The sequence below is a fragment of the Homarus americanus genome, unplaced genomic scaffold (assembly GCF_018991925.1).
Source record: "Homarus americanus isolate GMGI-L3 unplaced genomic scaffold, GMGI_Hamer_2.0 scaffold50564, whole genome shotgun sequence".
NCBI lineage: Eukaryota > Metazoa > Arthropoda > Malacostraca > Decapoda > Nephropidae > Homarus > Homarus americanus.
The window spans coordinates 833,115-858,212 of record NW_024715014.1 but is presented as its reverse complement, the minus strand read 5'-3'; the positions used below and the strand labels follow the sequence as shown (position 1 = coordinate 858,212).

General features: G+C 44.5%; 3 protein-coding genes across 4 annotated transcripts in view; all 3 read right to left on the bottom strand.

Moving 5' to 3' along the window:
* LOC121880012 (receptor-type tyrosine-protein phosphatase C-like) overlaps positions 1–551 on the bottom strand; it is a 35,798-nt gene extending 35,247 nt beyond the window's left edge. The window contains exon 1 of the mRNA XM_042386959.1: positions 375–551. The gene's annotated coding sequence lies outside the window, so the exon portion shown is untranslated. The remainder of the gene's footprint in view (positions 1–374) is intronic.
* Positions 499–7,624, bottom strand: LOC121880025 (tyrosine-protein kinase receptor Tie-1-like). Its single transcript, XM_042386996.1, has 5 exons — positions 7,496–7,624; positions 3,427–3,618; positions 2,926–3,012; positions 1,324–1,427; positions 499–554 (listed from the first exon to the last, which is right to left on the bottom strand). The coding sequence occupies exons 1-5, from the start codon at positions 7,575–7,577 to the stop codon at positions 519–521; spliced, it is 501 nt and encodes a 166-aa protein (XP_042242930.1). The 5' UTR covers positions 7,578–7,624; the 3' UTR covers positions 499–518.
* Positions 7,625–8,046: 422 nt separating this feature from the next.
* Positions 8,047–25,098, bottom strand: part of LOC121880006 — a 23,371-nt gene continuing 6,319 nt past the window's right edge. For both annotated transcript variants that reach the window (XM_042386944.1, XM_042386933.1), the window contains exons 5-9: positions 17,498–17,637; positions 12,353–12,414; positions 11,925–12,107; positions 11,046–11,166; positions 8,047–8,312 (exon numbers count right to left, since the gene is read on the bottom strand). In XM_042386944.1, coding sequence (XP_042242878.1) covers positions 8,273–8,312; positions 11,046–11,166; positions 11,925–12,107; positions 12,353–12,414; positions 17,498–17,637 — 546 coding nt within the window. In that variant the 3' untranslated portion in view covers positions 8,047–8,272. The remainder of the gene's footprint in view (positions 8,313–11,045; positions 11,167–11,924; positions 12,108–12,352; positions 12,415–17,497; positions 17,638–25,098) is intronic.

The following is a 25,098-nucleotide window of genomic DNA, read 5'->3' as shown; positions in this document are numbered from 1 at the left end:
CTTGGGGAATATGTCCGCGCTAATACCTGAGTAAACTTCTGTTACTCTTGATACTTGATATTTTGTTGTTGTTTACAAAGTCTGACTTTGCTGATGAGTCTAGCTACAGATTATGGCTACACTAAACGTAGCTTAACTTGCGTGATAACATTAACCCACATTGTAGCCTAAATAGTGACCCGACTAACTCTCTATTACTAAGTTTAGAAGGGCCGGTGTACGAGAGCCGGTGTATGAGAGCCGGTGTACGAGAGCCGGTGTATGAGAGAGCCGTTATACAAAGGCCGGTGTACGAGAGCCGGTGTACGAGAGCCGGTGTACGAAGGCCGGTGTACAAGGTCACTACTACCTTTCAGGCATGACACACTACTAACGTTCAGTGGACGTGCTGGCATTGACACATCCTGGTGCACTGTGTACCCCCTGGTTGGTGGCTGTCACACACACACGGTAGTGAGTGAAGGGGACCAATTCTTGGAGAGTTACTGGCTGATTGAACACCTGTCGTGTCACCGGTGTCAGGTGTCCTTGGTGCAGCCTCCGGGTCCCAGAGACTGTTGAAGTGAGAGTCAAGGTATACATTATAATAATACCCGTAAGTGTAGATTCATATATACAGTGAAATACATTAATTCTTACGTGATGGCAATGATACAGATGGTACATTAACCTACTGTAAATTTGTATATTAATACATCCAAGAATTACCAAGTCATTAACACTTAAGGTAGTGATGTGATCAACCCGTCTTATAATCATCTACCAGACGAAATGTTGTGTAGCAAAAGATCTTAAGGCGGCGGCACACTGGGCACTTGTCTCCCAACACGTTTGTCTAAAGCTAAAGAAAAGACAATGGGTACGTCGGGAAGTCTTACAAGTGGCAGCGGCTGGCTGGTCAAAGAAGACCCTGAATAATGAAGTTTTAAAGTAACGAATAAATAGAAACCTGTCACCGTTTTATGTTAAATTTCAAAATATTATTGTTCCATGATTTATTCAATTACTATTTGAATATTCAACACCTAATATGAAGCTCATTTGAGCACTAACCCGGCCAGGAAAGCCCACTGCCAAACTGTTTTTCCATTTCTAGCAACAGCCGAAATCCTGCTGCTTACTGGGCGTTTAGACCAACTGCCAGCAAAACGGACAACAAGCGCCCAGTGTGCTGCCGCCTTTACTGTCATACATGGTCGTGTGTAGCTTCTAAGACGTGTTGACCAGTCACTATGAACGGTATATATTAGGTAGTCAGACATACACCTGAAAATAAGGAAGCATTAAGACATAAACAAGGAAACAGTAAGACATATACTGTACCTGATAAGTAAGGGTGTAGTTGTATTTACTACTGGAAGGTGGTGACCAGGTGATCCTCAGTTCTCTGCTACCATCTTCCACTGTTAGTTGTGGCGATGGCGGAACTGTGGCAATACACGTGTCAGGTAACATAATCGGTTATGTAACACAGGTAACATGTTGGCTATGTAACAGGTGGCATAACTTATGAATGACACTGACCATGAGTGACACAGGTATTGTGTAACGTTGTCACTGTAAGGTGAGTACGGGTAACTCATCTCCAGTAAGTAACACCCATCACCACCGGGTAACACATCACCACCAGGCAACACCCACACATCATCACCAGGCAACACCTCACCACCAGGCAACACCTCACCACCAGGCAACACCTCACCACCAGGCAACCCTCACACATCACCACCAGGCAACACTCACACATCACCACCAGGTAACACTCACACATCACCACCAGGCAACACTCACACATCATCACCAGTCCATACATCACCACCAGGCAACACCCACACATCATCACCAGGCAACACCTCACCACCAGGCAACACCCACACATCATCACCAGTCCATACATCACCACCAGGCAACACCCACACATCACCATCAGGCAACACCCACACATCATCACCAGGCAACACCTCACCACCAGACAACACCCACACATCATCAGGCAACACCCACACATCATCACCAGGCAACACCTCACCACCAGACAACACCCACACCACCATCAGGCAACACCCACACATCATCACCAGGCAACACCTCACCACCAGACAACACCCACACATCACCATCAGGCAACACCCACACATCATCACCAGTCCATACATCACCACCAGGCAACACCCACACATCAGCACCAGGAAACACCCACACACCACCACCAGGCAACACCCACACATCATCACCAGGCAATACCTCACCACCAGACAACACCCACACATCACCATCAGGCAACACCCACACATCATCACCAGGCAACACCCACACATCACCATCAGGCAACACCTCACCACCAGACAACACCCACACATCATCACCAGGCAACACCCACACATCACCATCAGGCAACACCCACACATCACCATCAGGCAACACCTCACCACCAGACAACACCCACACATCATCACCAGGCAACACCCACACATCACCATCAGGCAACACCTCACCACCAGACAACACCCACACATCATCACCAGGCAACACCCACATCACCATCAGGCAACACCTCACCACCAGACAACACCCACATCATCACCAGGCAACACCCACACATCACCATCAGGCAACACCTCACCACCAGACAACACCCACACATCACCACCAGGCAACACCCACACATTATCACCAGGCAACACCCACATCACCACCAGGCAACACCCACACATCACCACCAGGCAACACCCACACATCACCACCAGGCAACACCCACACATCATCACCAGGCAACACCTCACCACTAGGCAACACATCACCACCAGCAACACCCACATATCATCACCAGGTAACACCTCACCACCAGGCAACACATCACCACCAGGCAACACCCACACATCATCACCAGGCAACACCCACACATCATCACCAGGCAACACTCACCACAAATACCGGTGTATTGGTCACAACCATCATCACATCCGGCACAAGTCTCAGTACAATCGGCTCCATATTTTCCTGCCGAACAATCTGGAAATCCAAAAAGAGTTCAGTTTATAACACAGATATTCATCATCCCGTTACAATAAATGACTGAGGCGCTGTGGCTATTAGTGACTGGAGTGCCTCTGGGCTCTCTTCTTGCCTCTACTTTATTAATTAAAAGCTTCCCCTTACCCACAGGTGTAGACCCTCATACCTGCCTCACATGAAGGTCACAACAGTTATAGTTCTCAAATACTGTTAAAACAACGCTAGTGTGCTTGATAACACAGTCAATCAGTTCACCTAGCGTACACAGTCTGTCAGTTTATCTAGCGTACACAGTCTGTCAGTTTACCAAGTGTACACATAGTCTGTCAGTTTACCAAGTGTACACATAGTCTGTCAGTTTACCTAGTGGGCGCGCGCACACACACACACACACAGCGACAGTCAGCTCACCTTGTGTGCAGATGGGGTCGGTATCGTTTGAGCTGCTAGAGGAGGTGTAGCCGGGGGCGCAGGAACAACCATACGGCTCCGGGAGACAGATGATAAGACCACGACAGTCACCGTCCTGGGCGATGGTGAACCCCAGTGTGTCCTCATTACACCTCAGCTGACAATTGTGTCCAAATGAACCTCTTGCACACGCTGCAGGACAACAAAGAGGATCACAGAGTTTACACCGAACCTCACACACACACACACACACACAAACACAAACACAAACACACCTAAACACACAACTAATACAATACTACTAATTTGCTGTCACTCGGAAACGAGTATGACGATCGTCCAGCTATGATACAATGGTATGAGTTATTAAGGATGTCACCTTCGTTGGTGAGCTCTGAGGTGACTAAAGAGGCAGATTCTGGACCGGTAGGGACGTCCACAGATGTTGAACATGTGGAGGGCTACATCTAGTGCGGGAGGGGCATCGGCAGCGTTTTTCCGGCGCTGGCATTTGCCTGCCTCGGTATACAGTCGGACTAACTCGAAAACATTGACACCTTCTCGTGGTGCTCCTCCAAGCGTTACGGTGTGGAGTTATCGTCTCCCAGGTGAGGGGGTCGATTTGCCACTTTTTCAGGTTTGTCTTAAGACTGTCCTTATACCTCTTCCGTTGTCCGCCAGCGTTATGTTTACCATTCGTTAGATGACTGTAAAGTAGCTGCTTTGGCAGTCTACTGTCGTCCATGCTGGTAACATGGCCAGTTCAACGCAGTTGTTCACGGATAATGGTAGCCTCTATACTCCTACAGTTGGTGTCAGCAAGAATACTGACATTTGTTCTCTTGTCTTCCCAGCGAACTCGGAGGATGGAAAGTAGAATGCGTTGATAAATGTTTTCAAATGCCTTGAGGTGCCTTCTGTATGTGACCCATGTCTCGCTGTCATACAGCAGGGTGGGGAGGACCACTGCTCGATATACGTGCAACTTTGCAGATAATTTCAGCTCCCTACAGCTGAAGACACGGGTATGGAGTCTGCCAAACCAAAGGTTTGAGATGCACATCTGATCCGATGTTGGAAATCTTCATCGGTGTCTGCGGTGATGGACAGGTGGGAGCCCAGTTACTGGAAGTGGGTAACATTAGAGAGAAAATCGTTAAGCTGGATGGATGATAGAGGTGTGGTTGAACCAGGGGCAGGCTGAAAGAGAATAGGAGTCTTACATGCATTCACGTAAAATGATTGAAGCGGCCGACGCTGCCACCACAATGGCAATCAATTTTGTGGCAGCCAAAACGAGGGTTTCTTTGACCTAGTCGAAGGCCTTTGTAAGGTCAATGAAGGCCACGTACAATTCACGACTTTGTTCTCTGTACTTTTCCTGTACTTGGTGGGCAGCAAAGATCATGTCACTAGTCCCATGAGGTGGTCTAAAGCCACAGTGAGATTCTGGGAGGAAGTTTTCTTCCTCAGGAAGAAGTCTGTATCGGTGGACTCGGCGATAATCTTGCCAGCTACGGACAGCAGTGAGATCCCGCGGTAGTTGCCACAATCTGACCGGTTTCCCTTGTTCTTATAAATATCGACAATGGAGGTGTGTTTTAGATCTTGGCGAATTTCCTCCTTCTCTCATATATTCTCCAGGAGAGAGTGGAGACGGCTGGCAAGCAGAGGTCCTTCTACTTTATACACCTCGGTTGGGATTCCATCATGCCCCGAGACTTTGTTATTTTCCATCTGCATGGTGGTATTAGTTATCCCAATCCAGGGATAGATACTGAGGTGGGTCAGTTCTGGATGCTGAGGGACCTGCTGGGTTGTTAGGACATCCACATCGGTGTTTCGGTTGAGCAGTGAATGGTAGTGCTCTTTCCAGCACTGATGGATGTTTTCTTCGTCTTTAATTAGGGAGTTACTGTTGGATGTGCGGAGGGGGCCCACGCCATGAGTAGTTGGACCAGGTATTGTTCTAGCGGAATAAAAAAATTCGCCCATCTTGTGTTGATCTACAAATTTTTGCATTCCATATACGCTTTATTTTTCCACCATTCGATCCTTAGTTTGCGAAGTTCGTGCTGGGCCGCCGCTTTCTTCTCATGGAAGGTATCAACTTTGGTCCGAGACTTAGGGTTGTTCTGCCTGTCAATGAGGAGCAACACGTTTGCTGTTGAATTTTTTTTAATTTTGCATTTACATGGCTAGTTTATTGTGCACCTCATACTCCTCCAGTGAGGAGATTAGTTAGACGTGGTATAAAGCTATACAAGGCAGGGTAGTTAGACGTGGTTAAAGCTACACAAGGCAGGGTAGTTAGACGTGGTATAAAGCTACACAAGGCAGGGTAGTTAGACGTGGTATAAAGCTACACAAGGCAGGGTAGTTAGACGTGGTATAAAGCTACACAAGGCAGGGTAGTTAGACGTGGTATAAAGCTATACAAGGCAGGGTAGTTAGACGTGGTATACTCACACAAGGCAGGGTAGTTAGACGTGGTATAAAGCTATACAAGGCAGGGTAGTTAGACGTGGTATAAAGCTACAGAAGGCAGGGTGTTAGAACGTGGTATAAAGCTATACAAGGCAGGGTAGTTAGACGTGGTATAAAGCCACACAAGGCAGGATAGTTAGACGTGGTATAAAGCTATACAAGGCAGGGTAGTTAGACGTGGTATAAAGCTATACAAGGCAGGGTAGTTAGACGTGGTATAAAGCTATACAAGGCAGGGTAGTTAGACGTGGTATAAAGCTACACAAGGCAGGGTAGTTAGAATGGTAAAGCTATACAAGGCAGTTAGACGTGGTATAAAGCTACACAAGGCAGGATAGTTAGACGTGGTATAAAGCTACACAAGGCAGAAGTTAGACGGTATAAAGCTATGGCAGGTAGTTAGATCGGTATAAAGCTGCACAAGGCAGGGTAGTTAGACGTGGTATAAAGCCACCAAGGCAGGTAGTTAGACGTGGTATAAAGCTATACAAGGCAGGGTAGTTAGACGTGGCATAAAGCTATACAAGGCAGGGTAGTTAGACGTGGTATAAATACACAAGGCAGGGTAGTTAGACGGGTATAAAGCTGCCAAAGGCAGGGTAGTTAGACGTGGTATAAAGCTATACAAGGCAGGGTAGTTAGACGTGGTATAAAGCTACACAAGGCAGGGTAGTTAGACGTGTATAAAGCTATACAAGGCAGGGTAGTTAGACGTGGTATAAAGCTACAGAAGGGAGGTAGTTAGAACGTGGTATAAAGCTATACAAGGCAGGGTAGTTAGACGTGTATAAAGCTACACAAGGCAGGATAGTTAGACGTGGTATAAAGCTACACAAGGCAGGGTAGTTAGACGTGGTATAAAGCCATAAGGCAGGTAGTTAGACGTGTTATGAAGCCAAGGCAGGGTAGTTAGACGGGTATAAAGCTATACAAGGCAGGGTAGTTAGACGTGGTATGCCACAAGGCAGGGTAGTTAGACGTGGTATAAAGCTATACAAGGCAAGGAAGTAGATGGTATAAAGCTACACAAGGCAGGGTAGTTAGAACGTGGTATAAAGCTACACAAGGCAGGGTAGTTAGACGGTATAAAGCTACACAAGGCAGGATAGTTAGACGTGGTATAAAGCTACACAAGGCAGAGTAGATGGTATAAAGCTATCAAGGCAGGGTAGTTAGACGTGGTATAAGCTGCACAAGGCAGGGTAGTTAGACGTGGTATAAAGCCACACAAGGCAGGGTAGTTAGACGTGGTATAAAGCTATACAAGGCAGGGTAGTTAGACGGGCATAAGCTATACAAGGCAGGGTAGTTAGACGTGGTAAAAGCTACACAAGGCAGGGTAGTTAGACCGGTATAAAGCTATAGGCAGGAAGACGTGTTATGAAGCTACACAAGGCAGGGTAGTTAGACGTGGTATAAAGCTAAGGCAGGGGTAGTTAGACGTGGTATAAAGCAAACAAGGCAGGGTAGTTAGACGTGGTATAAAGCTATACAAGGCAGGGTAGTTAGACGTGGTATAAAGCTATACAAGGCAGGGTAATTAGACGTAGTATAGAGTTTCATTAAGAACAAGAAGGCTCACCTCTCTGGCAGGAGTCACCCATGAAGCCTGGAGGACACACACAGGTGCCAGTCTGAGGGTGGCACTGTCCTCCCGGGAACATTGTGGGCACTGATTCATGCACCCCACACCGTACCTTCCTCCCACACTCTGTCACACAAACACCTTAATTAATAATACACAAAACAAAGACAACAACATGTGGATCAAGAGTAAAAATATTTAATTATCAACACAAGAAAAGTTTAAGAGTAACTATGAAATATATCAGAATGACTTGATGAGTGAATCTCTTCATAATATGGAGACAGTTAGTTTAGCACTAACACTAACCCTCACTAACACTCCTCACCATCAGTCACCACTATAGGTAACACTCCTCACCATCAGTCACCACTATAGGTAACACTCCTCACCATCAGTCACCACTATAGGTAACACTCCTCACCATCAGTCACCACTATAGGTAACACTCCTCACCATCAGTCACCACTATAGGTAACACTCCTCACCATCAGTCACCACTATAGGTAACACTCCTCACCATCAGTCACCACTATAGGTAACACTCACACCTCACCACCATACTCAGGTAACCCGCTGTTATATGAGAACTTGGGGATTCGCCATTTTCGTGGTTGACCAGGTAGACGCTAGTGGTAAAGTTCAGCTTGTGACCACATGAGAGGCAGTATGTCAGAAGTACTGGACGTCCATTTATCTGGTAGTCTCCGCGTATACACCGTGTTAGGTAAGGTTGAAGGCCTCTTAACTAATGGGATGGTCATCTGTTGCCCCTTACTGAACCTCACAGTGGGGGAACTGGACTGGTATCTTGCTGTAAATGGTAAGACAGAGACTCGCTGATGCTGTATGGAAGGTCGCAGCAGTTATGTTGTCTACATGTATTAACTACAGTAGCTCACACATACTGATATATTAACTACAGTAGCTCAACACATACTGATATATTAACTACAGTAGCTCAACACATACTGATATATTACCAGTAGCTCAACACATACTGATATATTAACTACAGTAACTCACACATACTGATATATTAACTACAGTAGCTCACACATACTGTTATATTAAGTACAGTAGCTCACACATACTGTTATATTAAGTACAGTAGCTCAACACATACTGTTATATTTACATACAGTAGCTCACATACTGTTATATTAAGTACAGTAGTAGCTCAACACATACTGTTATATTTACTACAGTAGCTCACACATACTGTTATATTAAGTAAGTAGCTCAACACATACTGTTATATTTACTACAGTAGCTCTCACATACTGTTATATTAAGTACAGTAGCTCACACATACTGATATATTAACTACAGTAGTCACACATACTGTTATATTAAGTACAGTAGCTCAACACATACTGTTATATTTATTACAGTAGCTCACACATACTGTTATATTAAGTACAGTAGCTCAACACATACTGTTATATTTACTACAGTAGCTCACACATACTGTTATATTAACTACAGTAGCTCACACATACTAATATATTAACTACAGTAGCTCACACATACTGTTATATTTACTACAGTAGCTCACACATACTGTTATATTAAGTACAGTAGCTCAACACATACTGTTATATTTACTACAGTAGCTCACACATACTGTTATATTAAGTACAGTAGTTCAACACATACTGTTATATTAACTACAGTAGCTCACACATACTGATATATTAACTACAGTAGCTCACACATACTGTTATATTAAGTACAGTAGCTCACACATACTGTTATATTAAGTACAGTAGTTCAACATACTGATATATTAACTACAGTAGCTCACACATACTGATATATTAACTACAGTAGCTCACACATACTGTTATATTAAGTACAGTAGCTCACACATACTGTTATATTAAGTACAGTAGCTCAACACATACTGTTATATTTACTACAGTAGCTCACACATACTGTTATATTAAGTACAGTAGCTCAACACATACTGTTATATTTACTACAGTAGCTCACACATACTGTTATATTAAGTACAGTAGTTCAACACATACTGATATATTAACTACAGTAGCTCAACACATACTGATATATTAACTACAGTAGCTCAACACATACTGATATATTAACTACAGTAGCTCACACATACTGTTATATTAAGTACAGTAGCTCAACACATACTGTTAATTTACTACAGTAGCTCACACATACTGTTATATTAAGTACAGTACCAACACATACTGTTATATTTACTACAGTAGCTCACACATACTGTTATATTAAGTACAGTAGTTCAACACATGATATATTAACTACAGTAGCTCAACACATACTGATATATTAACTATAGTAGCTCAACACATACTGATATATTAACTACAGTAGCTCACACATACTGATATATTAACTACAGTAGCTCAACACATACTGATATATCACAGTAGATCAACATATACTGATATATTAACTACAGTAGCTCAACACATACTGATATATTAACTACAGTAGCTCAACACATACTGATATATTAACTACAGTAGCTCAACACATACTGATATATTAACTACAGTAGCTCAACACATACTGATATATTAACTACAGTAGCTCAACACATACTGATATATTAACTACAGTAGCTCAACACATACTGATATATTAACTACAGTAGCTCAACACATACTGATATATTAACTACAGTAGCTCAACACATACTGATATATTAACTACAGTAGCTCAACACATACTGATATATTAACTACAGTAGCTCAACATATACTGATATATTAACTACAGTAGCTCAACACATACTGATATATTAACTACAGTAGCTCAACACATACTGATATATTAACTACAGTAGCTCAACACATACTGATATATTAACTACAGTAGCTCAACACGTACTGATATATTATTACAGTAGCTCACACATACTGATATATTAACTAAGTAGCTCACACATACTGATATATTAACTACAGTAGCTCAACACATACTGATATATTAACTACAGTAGCTCACACATACTGATATATTAAGTACAGTAGCTCAACACATACTGATATATTAACTACAGTAGCTCAACACATACTGATATATTAACTACAGTAGCTCACACATACTGATATATTAACTACAGTAGCTCAACACATACTGATATATTAACTACAGTAGCTCACACATACTGATATATTAACTACAGTAGCTCAACACATACTGATATATTAATTACAGTAGCTCAACACATACTGATATATTAACTACAGTAGCTCAACACATACTGATATATTAACTACAGTAGCTCAACACATACTGATATATTAACTACAGTAGCTCACACATACATTGATATATTAGAGAATGTAGCTGATACAAGCACACGTGCTACTGTTACCTGGCCAGCAGATAGTGTTAACACAGTGTTAGGACCAGCAAGTAGTGTTACTGTTACTGGGCTAGCAGGTCGTGTGTTGCTGGTATTGGGCCAGCAGTTAGTGTTACTGTTACTGGGCCAGCAGGTAGTGTGTTACTGTTAGTGGGGCAGCAGGTAGTAGGTAGCAGTACTCACCACCAGGAAACTGTATGACACAGGGAGACGTCTGTGGCAGGACTTCTCCCCAAACACGCGACTGCATGAAGATTGGCTCCACTGCTCGCCACCACAACGCGATGGCGGGAACTGCTTATCACTGAAGTTCAGTACGCGTCATTAATATATTCTGAGGTGTGCTTTATACATCAATGTTTTATTGTATATGATGAAACATTTTAAATAATTGACACCATTTGCAATGTAAAACCATTGCTACGGGTTCGCTCCTGTTGGATACTTTGAGTACCTTTGTTATATCACCTGTGTTTATCCCTGACTTCCATGTACACACCTCGATCATATCGCCCCTCACTCTGTCTCTCGAGGGAGTGTAAATTAAGATGCTTTAACCTGTCTCTACTCAAGGATTAGTCTTGTCATTCTCTTCTGAATGCTTTCAAGGGAAAGATAAAGAAAGAAAATAAATAAATAGGAGCACAACGAAAATAAGGAAATAAAAGAAAAAGAAGACAGGAAAGAAAAAAGAAAATAAACAAACTTAGAAGAGAAAAATATTAAAGAAAGAAAGGAAATAAAGAAACCAGAAAAAGTGAAGAAATAAAAAATAAAAAAAGTAAATAATAAATAAATAAAAGAAAATGGTATTAAGAGAAGACTGACAACAAACTTAGTATAACTGACACCTCCAAGGAAGACAAAAACTGTGCCCGGACATAATGATACCTAGCTGGCACATGACATACTTCTTGTCTTAAAAGATGGCTGCCACAAATCTAACCATGTTGGATCAATACTAGGTTTACTTTGACAATATAATAAGTTCCTTCAACACTTGTGTCTATATTAAGAGGGAGAGGTTTACTGAGTTAATAAACAACACTAAGACGTAAATACCTGCAGTGTTTATGTAACTTCGTTCAGCGAAATCCCATCCAACAAGACGGGGGGAGGTAGACCCCTGGCTGAGGCAGGCAACGAGGACGGTGCAGCAGGCTCTGGATTTTACAGGGTCGTAAGGGCATGAGTTGCGGTCCTGGGTGTACGAGTTGTGTACCACTACCACGTCCTCACTCAGGTCTGTTGGGTGACACTGTACCTGTACCATCATGATGAGTGGCACTGTACCATCATGATGAGTGGCACTGTACCATCGTGATGAGTGGTATTGTACCACCATGAATTATAATATATATATATATATATATATATATATATATATATATATATATATATATATATATATATATATATATATATATATATATAAAGAAAGATGGTCACCACAACACAAGACAATATGAGCAACACACACACTTACTTACCGGCCTCAGTAACAGTAGCTTGAGTCTTCTCTATCTTGTACACAAACAGACCCTGTGATGTCCTGTGGGGAGACGAAACTAAGTTATAATTAACGTTGACCATAGTGTCTCTCCCTCTGACCATAGTGTCTCCCCCTGACCATAGTGTGTCTCCCCTGACCATAGTGTCTCCCCCTGACCATAGTGTCTCCCCTGACCATAGTGTGTCTCCCTGACCATAGTGTCTCCCCCTGACCATAGTGTCTCCCCTGACCATAGTGTCTCCCCTGACCATAGTGTGTCTCCCTGACCATAGTGTCTCCCCCTGACCATAGTGTGTCTCCCCTGATCATAGTGTCTCCCCTGACCATGGTGTCTCTGACCATAGTGTCTCCCCCTGACCATAGTATGTCTCCCTGACCATAGTGTCTCTCCCCTGCCATAGTGTCTCCCCCCAGCCATAGTGTCTCCCCTGACCATAGTGTCTCCCCTGACCATAGTATGTCTCCCCATAGTCTCCCACCATAGTGTTCCCCTGACCATAGTATGTCTCCCTGACCATAGTGTTCTCTCCCCTGACATAGTGTCTCCCCTGACCATAGTGTCTCCCCCTGACCATAGTGTCTCCCCCCTGACCATAGTGTGTCTCCCCTGACCATAGTGTCTCCCCTGACCATAGTATGTCTCCCCTGACCATAGTGTCTCTCCCTGGCCATAGTGTCTCCCCTGACCATAGTGTGTCTCCCCCCTGACCATAGTGTCTCCCCCTGACCATAGTATTGTCTCCCCTGACCATAGTGTCTCCCCCTGACCATAGTGTCTCTCCCCCTTACCATAGTATGTGTCCCCTGACCATAGTGTCTCTCCCCTGGACATAGTGTCTCCCTGACCATAGTGTCTCCCCTGACCATAGTATGTCTCCCCTGACCATAGTGTCTCCCCCTGACCATAGTGTCTCCCTGACCATAGTGTCTCTCCCCTGGACATAGTGTCTCCCCTGACCATAGTGTGTCTCCCTGATCATAGTGTCTCCCCCTGACCATAGTGTGTCTCCCTGACCATAGTGTCTCCCCTGACCATAGTATGTCTCCCTGACCATAGTGTCTCCCCCTGACCATAGTGTGTCTCCCCTGACCATAGTGTCTCCCCCTGACCATAGTGTGTCTCCCCTGACCTAGTGTCTCCCCTGACCATAGTGTCTCTCCCCCACCATAGTGTCTCCACGATATAGTGTCTCTCCCCTGACCATAGTGTGTCTCCCCTGACCATAGTGTCTCCCCCCCCACCATTGTGTCTCCCCAGCCATAGTGTCTCTCCCTGACCATAGTTGTCCCCTGACCATAGTGCTCTCCCCTGACCATAGTGTCTCTCCCTGACCATAGTGTCTCCCCTGACCATAGTGTCTCCCTGACCATAGTGTCTCTCCCCTGACCATAGTGTCTCCCTGACCATAGTGTCTCTCCCCTGACCATAGTGTCTCTCCCCTGACCATAGTGTCTCCCCTGACCGAGTGTGTCTCCCCTGACCATAGTGTGTCTCCTGACCATAGTGTCTCCCCTGACCATAGTGTGTCTCCCCTGACCATAGTGTCTCTCCCCTGACCATAGTATATGCTCCCCTGACCATAGTGTCTCTCCCCTGGCCATAGTATGTCTCCCTGACCATAGTGTCTCTCCTGGCCATAGTGTCTCCCCTGACCATAGTGTGTCTCTGACCATAGTGTCTCCCCCTGACCATAGTGTGTCTCCCCTGACCATAGTGTCTCCCCCTGACCATAGTATGTCTCCCTGACCATAGTGTCTCCCCCCTGACCCCAGTTATTCTTCCCCTGACCATAATGTCTCCCCCTGACCATAGTGTGTCTCCCTGACCATAGTGTCTCCCCTGACCATAGTGTCCCCCCTGACCATAGTGTGTCTCCCCCTGACCATAGTGTGTCTCCCCCTGACCATAATGTGTCTCCCCTGACCATAGTGTCCCCCTGACCATAATGTCTCCCCCTGACCATAGTATGTCTCTGACCATAGTGTCTCCCCCTGGCCATAGTGTCTCTCCCTGACCATAGTGTTTCTCCCCTGACCATAGTGTCTCCCCTGACCATAGGTGCTCCCTGACCATGGTATGTCTCACAGTGTCTCCCCTGACCATAGTGTCTCCCTGACCATAGTGTCTCCCCTGACCATAGTATGTCTCCCTGACCATAGTGTCTCCCCCCAGCCATAGTGTGTGTCTCCCCCCCCCAGGCCATAATGTCTCCCCTGACCATAGTGTGTCTCCCCCTGACCCATAATTATTCTCCCCCTGACCATAGTGTCTCCCTGACCATAGTGTCTCCCCTGACCATAGTGTGTCTCCCCCTGACCATAGTGTCTCTCCCCCACCATAGTGTCTCCCCCACCATAGTGTCTCTCCCCCTGACCATAGTGTCCCCCCTGATCATAATGTGTCTCCCCCTGACCATAGTGTCTCCCTGACCATAGTGTCTCCCGACCGCGTGTCTCCCCTGACCATAGTGTCTCTCCCCAGCCATAGTGTCTCCCTGACCATAGTGTCTCTCCCCTGACCATAGTGTGTCTCCCCTGACCATAATGTGTCTCCCCTGACCATAGTGTTTCTCCCCCCCCCTGACCATAGTGTCTCTCCCCCTGACCATAGTGTCTCCCCTGACCATAGTGTGTGTCTCCCTGACCATGACTCTCCCTGATTGTCCCCCCTGACCAATGACTCTACCTGATTGTCACCCCTGACCAGCAGCTCTCCCTGATTGTCACCCCTGACCAAGCTCTCCCTGATTGTCTCCCCTGACCAGCAGCTCTCCACTCATGTCACCCTGACAATGACTCTCCCTGATTATCACCCCTGACCAATGACTCTCCTGATTGTCACCTGACCCAGCTCTCTGATTTGTCACCTGACCAATGACTCCCCTGATTGTCCTGTCTGTGACTCTCCCCGATTGCCCCTGACCCAGCTGACTCTCCTGGTGCCCCCCCTGACCAGCCAGCTCTCCCTGATTGTCACCCCTGACCAGCAGCTCTACCCTGATTGTCACCCCTGACCCAGCACAGCTCTCCTGATTGTCACCCCCCTGACCAGCAGCTCTCCTGATTGTCACCCCTGACCAGCAGCTCTCCCCTGATTGTCACCCCTGACCAATGACTCTCACTCATTGTCTCCACGACAATGGCTCTCCCCCTGATTGTCACCCCTGACCAATGACTCTCCCTGATTGTCACCCCTGACAAATGGCTCTCCCCAGTTGTCACCCCTGACCCAATGACTCTCCCTGATTGTCACCCCCTGACCAGCCAGCTCTCCCTGATTGTCTCCCCCTGACCAATGACTCTCCCTGGTGTCACTGACCAATGACTCTCCCCTGATTGTCTCCACCCTGACCAGCTCTCCCTGATTGTCACCCCTGACCACCAGCTCTCCCTGATTGTCTCCACCTGACCAGCGGCTCTCTGATTGTCTCCCCCTGACCAGCCAGCTCTCCCTGATTGTCACCCCCCCCAGCCAGCTCTCCCTGATTGTCACCCCTGACCAATGACTCTCCCCTGATTGTCACCCCTGACCAGCTCTCCCTGATTGTCACCCCTGACCAATGACTCTCCCTGATTGTGTCCCCTGACCAGCCAGCTCTCCCCGGTGTCACCCCCTGACCCAATGACTCTCCCTGATTGTCACCCCTGACCAGTCAGCTCTCCCTGATTGTCACCCCCTGACCAATGACTCTCCACTCATTGTCACCTGACCAATAGCTCTCCCTGATTGGCTCCCCTGACCAGCAGCTCTACCTGATTGTCACCCCTGACCCAATGACTCTCCCTGATTGTCTCCCCTGACCAATGACTCTCCACTCATTGTCACCCCCTGACCAATGACGCTCTCCTGATTGGCTCCCCTGACCAATGACTCTACCCTGATTGTCACTGAGCGGCTCTCCCTGATTGGCTCCTGACCAGGCTCCTGTTGTCCTGACCAGCTGACTCTCCTGGTGTCACCCCTGTCAGCTCTCTGATTGTGCCCCTGACCAATGACTCTCCCTGATTGTCACCCCTGACCAATGACTCTCCCTGATTGTCACCCTGACCAGCAGCTCTCTCCCTGATTGTCTCCCCCTGACCAATGACTCTCCCTGATTGGCTCCACCTGACCAGCCAGCTCTCTGATTATATCCCCTGACCAACTGTCTCCCTGATTGTCACCCCTGACCAATGGCTCTCCCCTGATTGTCACCCCTGACCAATGACTCTCCTGATTGTCACCCCTGACCAATGACTTCCTGATTGTCTCCCCTGGCCAGTGACTCTACCCTGATTGGCTCACCTGACCCAATGACTCTCCTGATTATATTCCCCCTGACCAGCCATCCCTGATTGTCACCCCTGACCAATGACTCTCCCTGATTGTCACCCCCTGACCAGCTCTCCCTGATTGTCACCCCTGACCAATGACTCTCCTGATTGTCACCCCTAATGCGACTCTCCCCTGATTGGCTCCTGACCAATAGCTCTCCCCTGATTATATCTGACCAGCTTTCCCTGATTGTCTCCCCTGACCAATGACTCTACCAGTTGTCACCCCCTGACCAATGACTCTCACCTGATTGTCACCCCTGACCAGCCAGCTCTCCCTGATTGGCTCCACCTGACCAATGACTTTCCCTGATTGGCTCCCCTGACCAGCGGCACCCTGATTGGCTCCCCTGACCCTGATTGGCTCCCCTGACCAATGAGCTCTCCCTGATTGTCTCCTGACCAGCCAGCTCTCCCTGATTGTCTCCCTGACCAATGACTCACCCTGATTGTCACCCCTGACCAATGACTCTCCCTGATTGTCACCCCTGACCAGCTCTCCTGATTGTCTCCCTGACCCAGCAGCTCTCCCTGATTGTCTCCACCTGACCAATGACTTTCCCTGATTGGCTCCCCCTGACCAATGACTCTACCCTGATTGTCACCCCCTGACCAATGACTCTACCCTGATTGTCACCCCCTGACCAATGACTCTCCCCTGATTGGCTCCCCCTGACCAATGACTCTACCCTGATTGTCACCCCCTGACCAATGACTCTCCCCTGATTGTGTCCCCCTGACCAATGACTGTACCCTGACTGTCTCCCCCTGATCAATGACTCTCCCCTGATTGTCCCTGACCACTCACATGCTGTTTGAGAGAATTCTGTTCCTAGCGGAGCCATAAAGGCGTGGAGTGGCGCTACTGTACGATCTTGTGATAGTGAATACTCCTCCGTTGGTGTTAATGGCACCGGAGTGAAGTGCTGCCACACACACTGGCGAGCCCTGGTGGTAGACAAAGGTCCATAACAATCATTACAGTAGTTAGGTAATGAGCTAATTGGTTGCATTTGTTTTACTCTCTGATTATCCATATAATTAAAATATAACTTTACTACATTACTTAAACAATATGGAGGAATGATCACTGACGTCAGAGGAGGGATAATTGGGGAAACTACGTATGACTAAAGTAAACAAGAATGACGCAGCAACTATTGAGTGTGTGTGTTGGGGAGAAGGTTAAGAGTAAATGTGAAGAATGTGTAGTAGAAGGTTAACAGTGAATGTGGAGGAGAGTAAAAGGATGAAAATAAACAGAGAAGGAGAGACGAATGAGAAGTAAATATTTAGTTTAAGGGACGTCACTGGAGGTAGAGAGAACAGAATAGACCAATAGAAATGACGTAGCACAAGGAAGAAATTAAGACATAGAAATAAGGAAAAAATTGGCCAGACAGAGCAGGGGTTGAAAGACGAGTAAAGAGGGTGTATAAAAAGGCTGGAGGAGGAGATGGGGGGACCTTTAGGAAACATAAGGTCGTGATTTAGATAACAATCTCCAGACAAAAACCTCTGATTGGTTGAAGACTCTCGAACTATGACGTCATATACTTCCACAACATCTGATTGGTTGAATGGTAGTGAACTATGACGTCATTTACTTCAACAACATCTAATTGGTTTGGGTATCAGTGGACTATGACGTCATTTACTTCACACCTCTGATTTGTTGAATATTAGTGAACTATGATGCCATTAACCTCAACAGCCTCTGATTGGTTGAGTACTAGTGAACTAAGAGAAAAGTCTTACCTGATCGTAGTATTCAGTGCCAGACAACACGAGGCTACTGGCCCATACAGTTCTGCACCTGTAATGTTATGACGACACAAGTTAACAGCCAAACCCTTGTATTATTTGTGTATCTTAACATACACGTTTATGTTCAGGTCACAGTATGTGTTAGGAGGCAGTGTCCACCATGTTCGGGTCAACAATGTGTTAGGAGGCAGTGTCAACCATGTTCCGGGTCACAGTGTGTGTTAGAGGCAGTGTCCACCATGTTCCGGGTCACAGTGTGTGGGGATTAACAGAGTTCAGATTAACGCCACAAATTAAATTATCCAATTAAAACTTTAATGCTCACCCAAAAATACTAATACACAATAAACAGAAACTTGGCTGCATGTGAGATAACCACCAGAGTACAATTACCATCGTATTGATGTTAACAGTTCATGGTCCTCAAAGGGCTTAAGCATCATGGTCAAGGAAATAAGTCATGGTACTCAATCGGTTATTCTACTCACAGGATTACTTTATTATTACTCAGGGTTGGCGTCGTACGCAAGATAAAAATGACGTAGAGAAGATTAAGTCTCACACTGTGCAAGAAACCATTAGACACAGACCACAGCTTCATACACTAACCTGTATTCTCTGCTATTCTGTGTCCATGATTTGACCTGGCCAAGGTCTGGCATGTCTTACCACTACACCCACCACCACTGTTGAGGAAGACGGTTGTTAGAAGGTAGTAGGCAGCTATTAAACAGGAGGTGCTACCGCCTGGGAAGATATTGGAAGCATAATGTGTTGTCTAGTAGACCCTGCTGCTATATGTGACAAGTCTCAGGTTGATGATCTGACTTTATACCCATTTACACACAATTGCAGGGTCTCAATTGTTTCTCTTACTTTGGCAACACAACAAACATATATTGTTTCTCACTCTTATTTTTCATTTATATATTTATTTATTATTATTATTATTATTATTATTATTATTATTTATTATTATTATTATTATTATTATATTATTATTATTATTATTACTACTTGAACTTATTTATTTTTCATTTTTATTTATAATTATTATTATTATTGTTGTTGTTATTGTTATTATTTTTACTATTACTTATATTTTTAGCCCCAGGCCCTGATGTTGGTCAGTGACCTGTGCCAGGATGGCCTGGCCTTATACAAAAAAAAAAATAAATAAATAAATAAATAAATAAATAAATAAATAAATATATATATATATATATATATATATATATATATATATATATATATATATATATATATATATATATATATATATATATATATATATATAGACCCTCCAATGTTGAGTGAGACAGTTGTGAGTCACAACACTCAGGTACTCACCCAGGGTGGTGAGTGCTCGAGCAAGCATCAAGTCGTCGCTGGAGGAGGAGAATTTGGTCATTACTAGTAGGTCAATCTGTGCTTCGGTACAAAATTCTCATTTGTAACCTTTACCCCAATTGTTCTTTCAGAACAATTTATCGACAATAGGTAGGGAACATTTATTTATTTATTTATTTATCTTATTTTTACTTGTTTACGGCCACGATCCAGTTTTCTCAATACACATTTTGCACATTCATTAGCTAGTTTAAATCAAAAACTATATAACTAAACATATACTTAACTACAATATATAATCCAAATTACAAAATTAACATTTTGGTAACTATTCAGGCGCATGACACAATGTTAATGATCACTGAAAACTTGAAATAATTCATATCATCTTTTTTTTTTGTGCCGGTTGCACTGAGCAGATTTCAGATTTGAGGGCTAGTTTAATGGGCACTTACATCCTGTGCAAGGTGAAGTGCAGAAGCGTTTACAGCTCCCAACAGGGAAGTATGAAAAGTTCATACTTGCCTTTATGACTCGTACATTAAGGGCGTAAAACCTGAAGGGTCATAGGTTTTGTCAAGTTACATAAGTAGAGAGAATGATGAGTGTGTGGGGGAAAGTTCGGTACATTTTATCTGTTTATGGCAAAGTGTGGCAGGTTCCTAATAATGTCAATGCCAGGCCTGTGACTAGGAGGAGGGATATATGCACTGAGCAGGTCATCAGCAATGTTGTCCATGGAAAGCAAAGGTGAATTTATTTTACAGCCTCTTCACTCGCCACATGCTCTGGTACAGTTGTGGAAATGTGTTCCTCTCCCCTGTGGTAACCCATGTCTCCAAACAGCACCGTCGCTGCAGTAGTAGTGTCCTTTTTAGGAATGAATGGGTATTGCTCTTGTAACGACGGACGTGATTGGTGGATAGGTTTGCTATAGGTCAAATAAGTTGGCCGTTTGGTGACACGGGTTACCAAAGGAGTGTAAGGAATACATTTCCACAACTGTACACATGAATACCAGTTTCTTGCACACACCTCTCCGTGTTACAGTCATCTTACAGTTCCAATTAACCACTCTCAGTAGAGCTTCTGAAGCTCAGATAAATCATTTGTTTGCAGTTGAAGGCGATCATGAACTTTCATCAACCCATTCTTCCGGGTTCAGTGTTTTCCTCGCCTATCCACTGCTGACTAGTGGCTCCAAACAAGGCAGATGAGTTGTTGGTGGCTCAAACCTGAAGATATCTGCAGTAGATTAATCGATTTCGCCTGCAGTTGTTAGTAGACGCTGAAAGAGCAGCTGTGGGTCCACTTGGATGGATTGCTCATCAACCTTCGCAAATAATTTGCTGTCCATTGTGAGTATCCATTTTTTCTTGAATGTACAGTATGTGCAAAACATTTGTTACCACCATTGATCTAAGTCTGGCATCTTATTTCCCTTTGTCAGCCTTCACATTCAATGACAATGTTTCGTTGAGATGAATCTAAGTGAAGGGATTTTATTTTGAAGATAAGCTAATAAGCTCCTCATATCCTTATCATACACTGTCTGTCTGGCCCGTGTGACATTTTTGTGCTGCTCACTGGGTCCATATCTACCTGTGAGTATCTGCAGAGCCAGACGACAACAGCATGGGAAGCAAGCAGCCTTCTGTTCGCTGGAGTTCTGTAATCCCACGACCTCGGATCAATCCACCTGTCGTCTTCGTGTGAATGTATGTATGTATGCATGACGTGTACGCGTGTGTATGTGTGTTTACGTGTGTGTGGACTGATAACCGCAAGTCTCATTTCCGGTCTTTCAGTTTTAGATTGTCTCACACAACACCAATAAGCTTTCTTTTCTCCAACTGAAAATCACCAAAGTTGTTGAGTCTTTGGTGTGTAGATGTTCTGTGTCAGTCTAGACCAAGACATCAAAACATCAAAATCGTCTTGATCGCTCATACCATTTCAACACGATCAAGAAAATTTACTATAGTTAAAATATTTCATAGTGGAAATCCACGTTCGTAACATCGCCCAGGCGTGGTTGTTTCCGGAAGCACCTTCAAGTCTCACAACGTACGTAACTATAGTTCGCTTCTATATCAAGATTATGAACGTTTATAACTGGCTCACTGAAGAACGTATGTAATTGGATCGCTAAGAACGTACGTAACTGGTTCATAGAACATACGTAACTGGTTCCTTAGAACGTACGTAACTGGTTCATAGAACATACGTAACTGGCTCTAAGAACGTCCTGTCACATGCGCATACAGTAGATAAACTCACACAATCTTTCACGTTCGTCATTCCAAACAAAAGAAATGGCGTTGCTTGCCTTCCTTTTCATATTTTCTTTTTTTACTTATCTATCGTCCCTTGGGTCTCACAGGAAACAATGAGATCTAATATTGGTTATCATGAAGTCTTCAGACAGGCGAGTCCACACAGAACTGATAGAGAGCCGTGAAGTTGAACTCATGATTCAATGTAAAGAACATGTAAGATATATTTACGAATATCAACACCAATAAAAAACTTACATAAGCAATTTATTAAAAATATGATATTGAATACTTTTAAGATTAAATTTAGTTACTTAATGTGGTTCGATATTTTATAAAATATCCTGTCCTCATTATCTTGACCACAGAATTGGCACAAACCAGTTATGCGGAAATAATACGTTTCATTTGAATGAGACGGGCTAATTTGATAATTTGTGGAAAATACGACGAAAGTAAAAGCTAACGGAAAAGTGCTAGTGACCCGCCTTTACTTACGCTAAAATAAAAAAATATATAATGTGTGTGTGTGTGTGTGTGTGTGTGTGTGTGTGTGTGTGTGTGTGCATCGGGTGTAAACTAGTTTACCCGTCAGTAACGTGTCTCTTCCTCTCCCTCCTCCACCAGAAGCGGTCCTTCTTCCTCCAAGCTGTCCAGCGTGATACAGGCTCCACCACCATCAATAACAGTATCGTCGTCAAATGAGATGTCGCTAACAGCCATTAACAATATGAGGTAGTTATTGTGCTCGAGTAGTAATAGTATTGTTGTAAACTATCACCACGATGAAATTAGGAATTATGTGTAGTCAGTCGCTTGAGGCGGGTACGAGGTGTTGTGATGTCGAAGGAACTGTCCGCCAGGGTGGCAGGAAGCGCTGCTGTGTCTCAGCTTTGTACAGACTGATGGTCTCGTTCAAACATCCTCAAATGTGTATCTGTAGTTTGGATCCATTTAGATTCACCAATTTCATGACTCGAATATTCTAGCAGTTTCACGGCACAATGTTATCAGGATCACCACACAAAAGCCTCAGGGCTATCATGAGGTTGACTTCAATTATTCTATCTTTGACACTGGGTATACGTAGTTTCCTCATATTAAGTACTTCAGTTCATAGGTCAGCCTAAGATAATTATGAGGGCTTTAATTTGTACGTTTTCTATAAGTTATCTTATATACATCTAGCGCTGGGCAGCAGCGACAACATTTTCAGCTCTGCCGCTTGTCCAAATGCCACACTACATCACACTACACCTCAACACTATACTACACCACACTACACCACACCATACTACACCTCACCACACCACACCATAATACACCTCACCTCACCACACCACACCATACTACACTTCACCCACACCACACCATACTACACCTCACCTCACCACACCCACACACCATACTACACCTCACCACACAGCACCACACCACTACACTACATCACACCATACTACATCTCACCACACCATACTACACCTCGCTACACAGCACCACACCACACCACTACACTACACCACCATTCTACACCTCACCACACCACACTACACCTCACCACACACACTACACCTCACCACACAGTACCATAACAACACTTACCTCCACACAGCGACCTAAGTTAGCTTTTCTTCCCTGTGTCTGGATCACAGTAAACGTTATCGAGTATTAATTAAAAAAGAAAGAAATAGAAGCGTAACATGTCACCTCGGTCTGAACGCGAGCACACCACTGGGTACTCACTACATCATCCTCTGGTTATAAAGCCGGTTTTCTGTCTGATAAAATCAACAAAGAAATCATAAACTTACATTACCAAAGCTGACGGGACGGGCGGAGCTGCAGGGACGGGCGGCTCAATAATAAATTCAACAAGTAAAAATATTTTAGTCAGTGTGGCGGATCATGAGTGTACGGATAGCACAAGCTCCTCACACAACGTACAGTAAGGATCACCGGATGTGTCACCATCAACGCAGAATGGACGCCTTTTACGTAATCCTCAACACTTATTTAAATCCGGGATAATTAGAGCGCTAAGATCAGTACGGTAAGCATTCCGCCGCCGTACTGTACCTGAATCAATATAACAAAAATAAATAAAATGTCTCAAAATATATGGGATGGATTTAATACAATGTGTTTTTAATTTCTTACCGTAGAGTTAGATACTGTACCTTCACACTGGTTACTTACAGGAGATTATGGCGTATCGACGTAGAAATTCACTCCACCACCCGACATTCCTTGTGATTTATACTTGATAAATAATGATTTTATGAATTCCATTAATTTCCAACATCCATCTAAGTTATTGGTTATACGTTGTCATCCAATCAGTCATTACCTTTAGTAATAATGAGATAGGATCACAAATACGGGCAAACAATTGCACTTACATTTATTTGTCAAGCTTCCATACAATGATTTACAATTTGCATGGATATATGAGTCACTCACATTCACGCCATAATAAAATTAATCTTGTAAAGAAGGAATTTCTAACCTGAGGCCGCACAATTGACTACTCTACTATGGGTATGACTTAACAGAGCTTTAATTCCTCAAGTGATACATTCGCTGCCAGCCTGGGTCGCTCGTGTTGCAACCAGGCTTTCACACGTGATCTTTCCACGGGGAATAACAAAACCTTGAGTTAGCAAGCATAGTCTCGTGTCGCTGACAGTCACTGTAGACGGTGTCACACAAGAGAACTAGTGAGGTGACTTGGGTTGACACCCACACAGTCCTTTTTACTGACAGTCCACAGGACGGTGTCGCGGTAAAGGACTCTGTGTTGCGTCCCTTCCTTCAGGAAGGGAGGATGAGGACGTCTTAACTTGTACATGGTCTAGGCCCTACTGGCTTAAATGTGGTTTTGGGCGTGAGACACGTTGGACAGTACAGCACTGTCTCAATCACCCCCATAAACTGGCTCACATACCCACTTATGAAATAGAAATGACGGTCACGGCTCGCCTGGTGTGTTATCTCCGTAAAACAAACATTGGAATTG

Bases quoted from the DNA above. Each gene is read 5' to 3' on its own strand.
- LOC121880025 (XM_042386996.1), bottom strand. From the start codon at position 7,577: ATGTTCCCGGGAGGACAGTGCCACCCTCAGACTGGCACCTGTGTGTGT. The intron at 3,619-7,495 runs GTGAGCCTTCTT...GTTGTCCTGCAG, and splicing joins GGGTGACTCCTGCCAGAGAG to CGTGTGCAAGAGGTTCATTT. The intron at 555-1,323 runs GTACAGTATATG...TCACTTCAACAG, and splicing joins ACTACACCCTTACTTATCAG to TCTCTGGGACCCGGAGGCTG.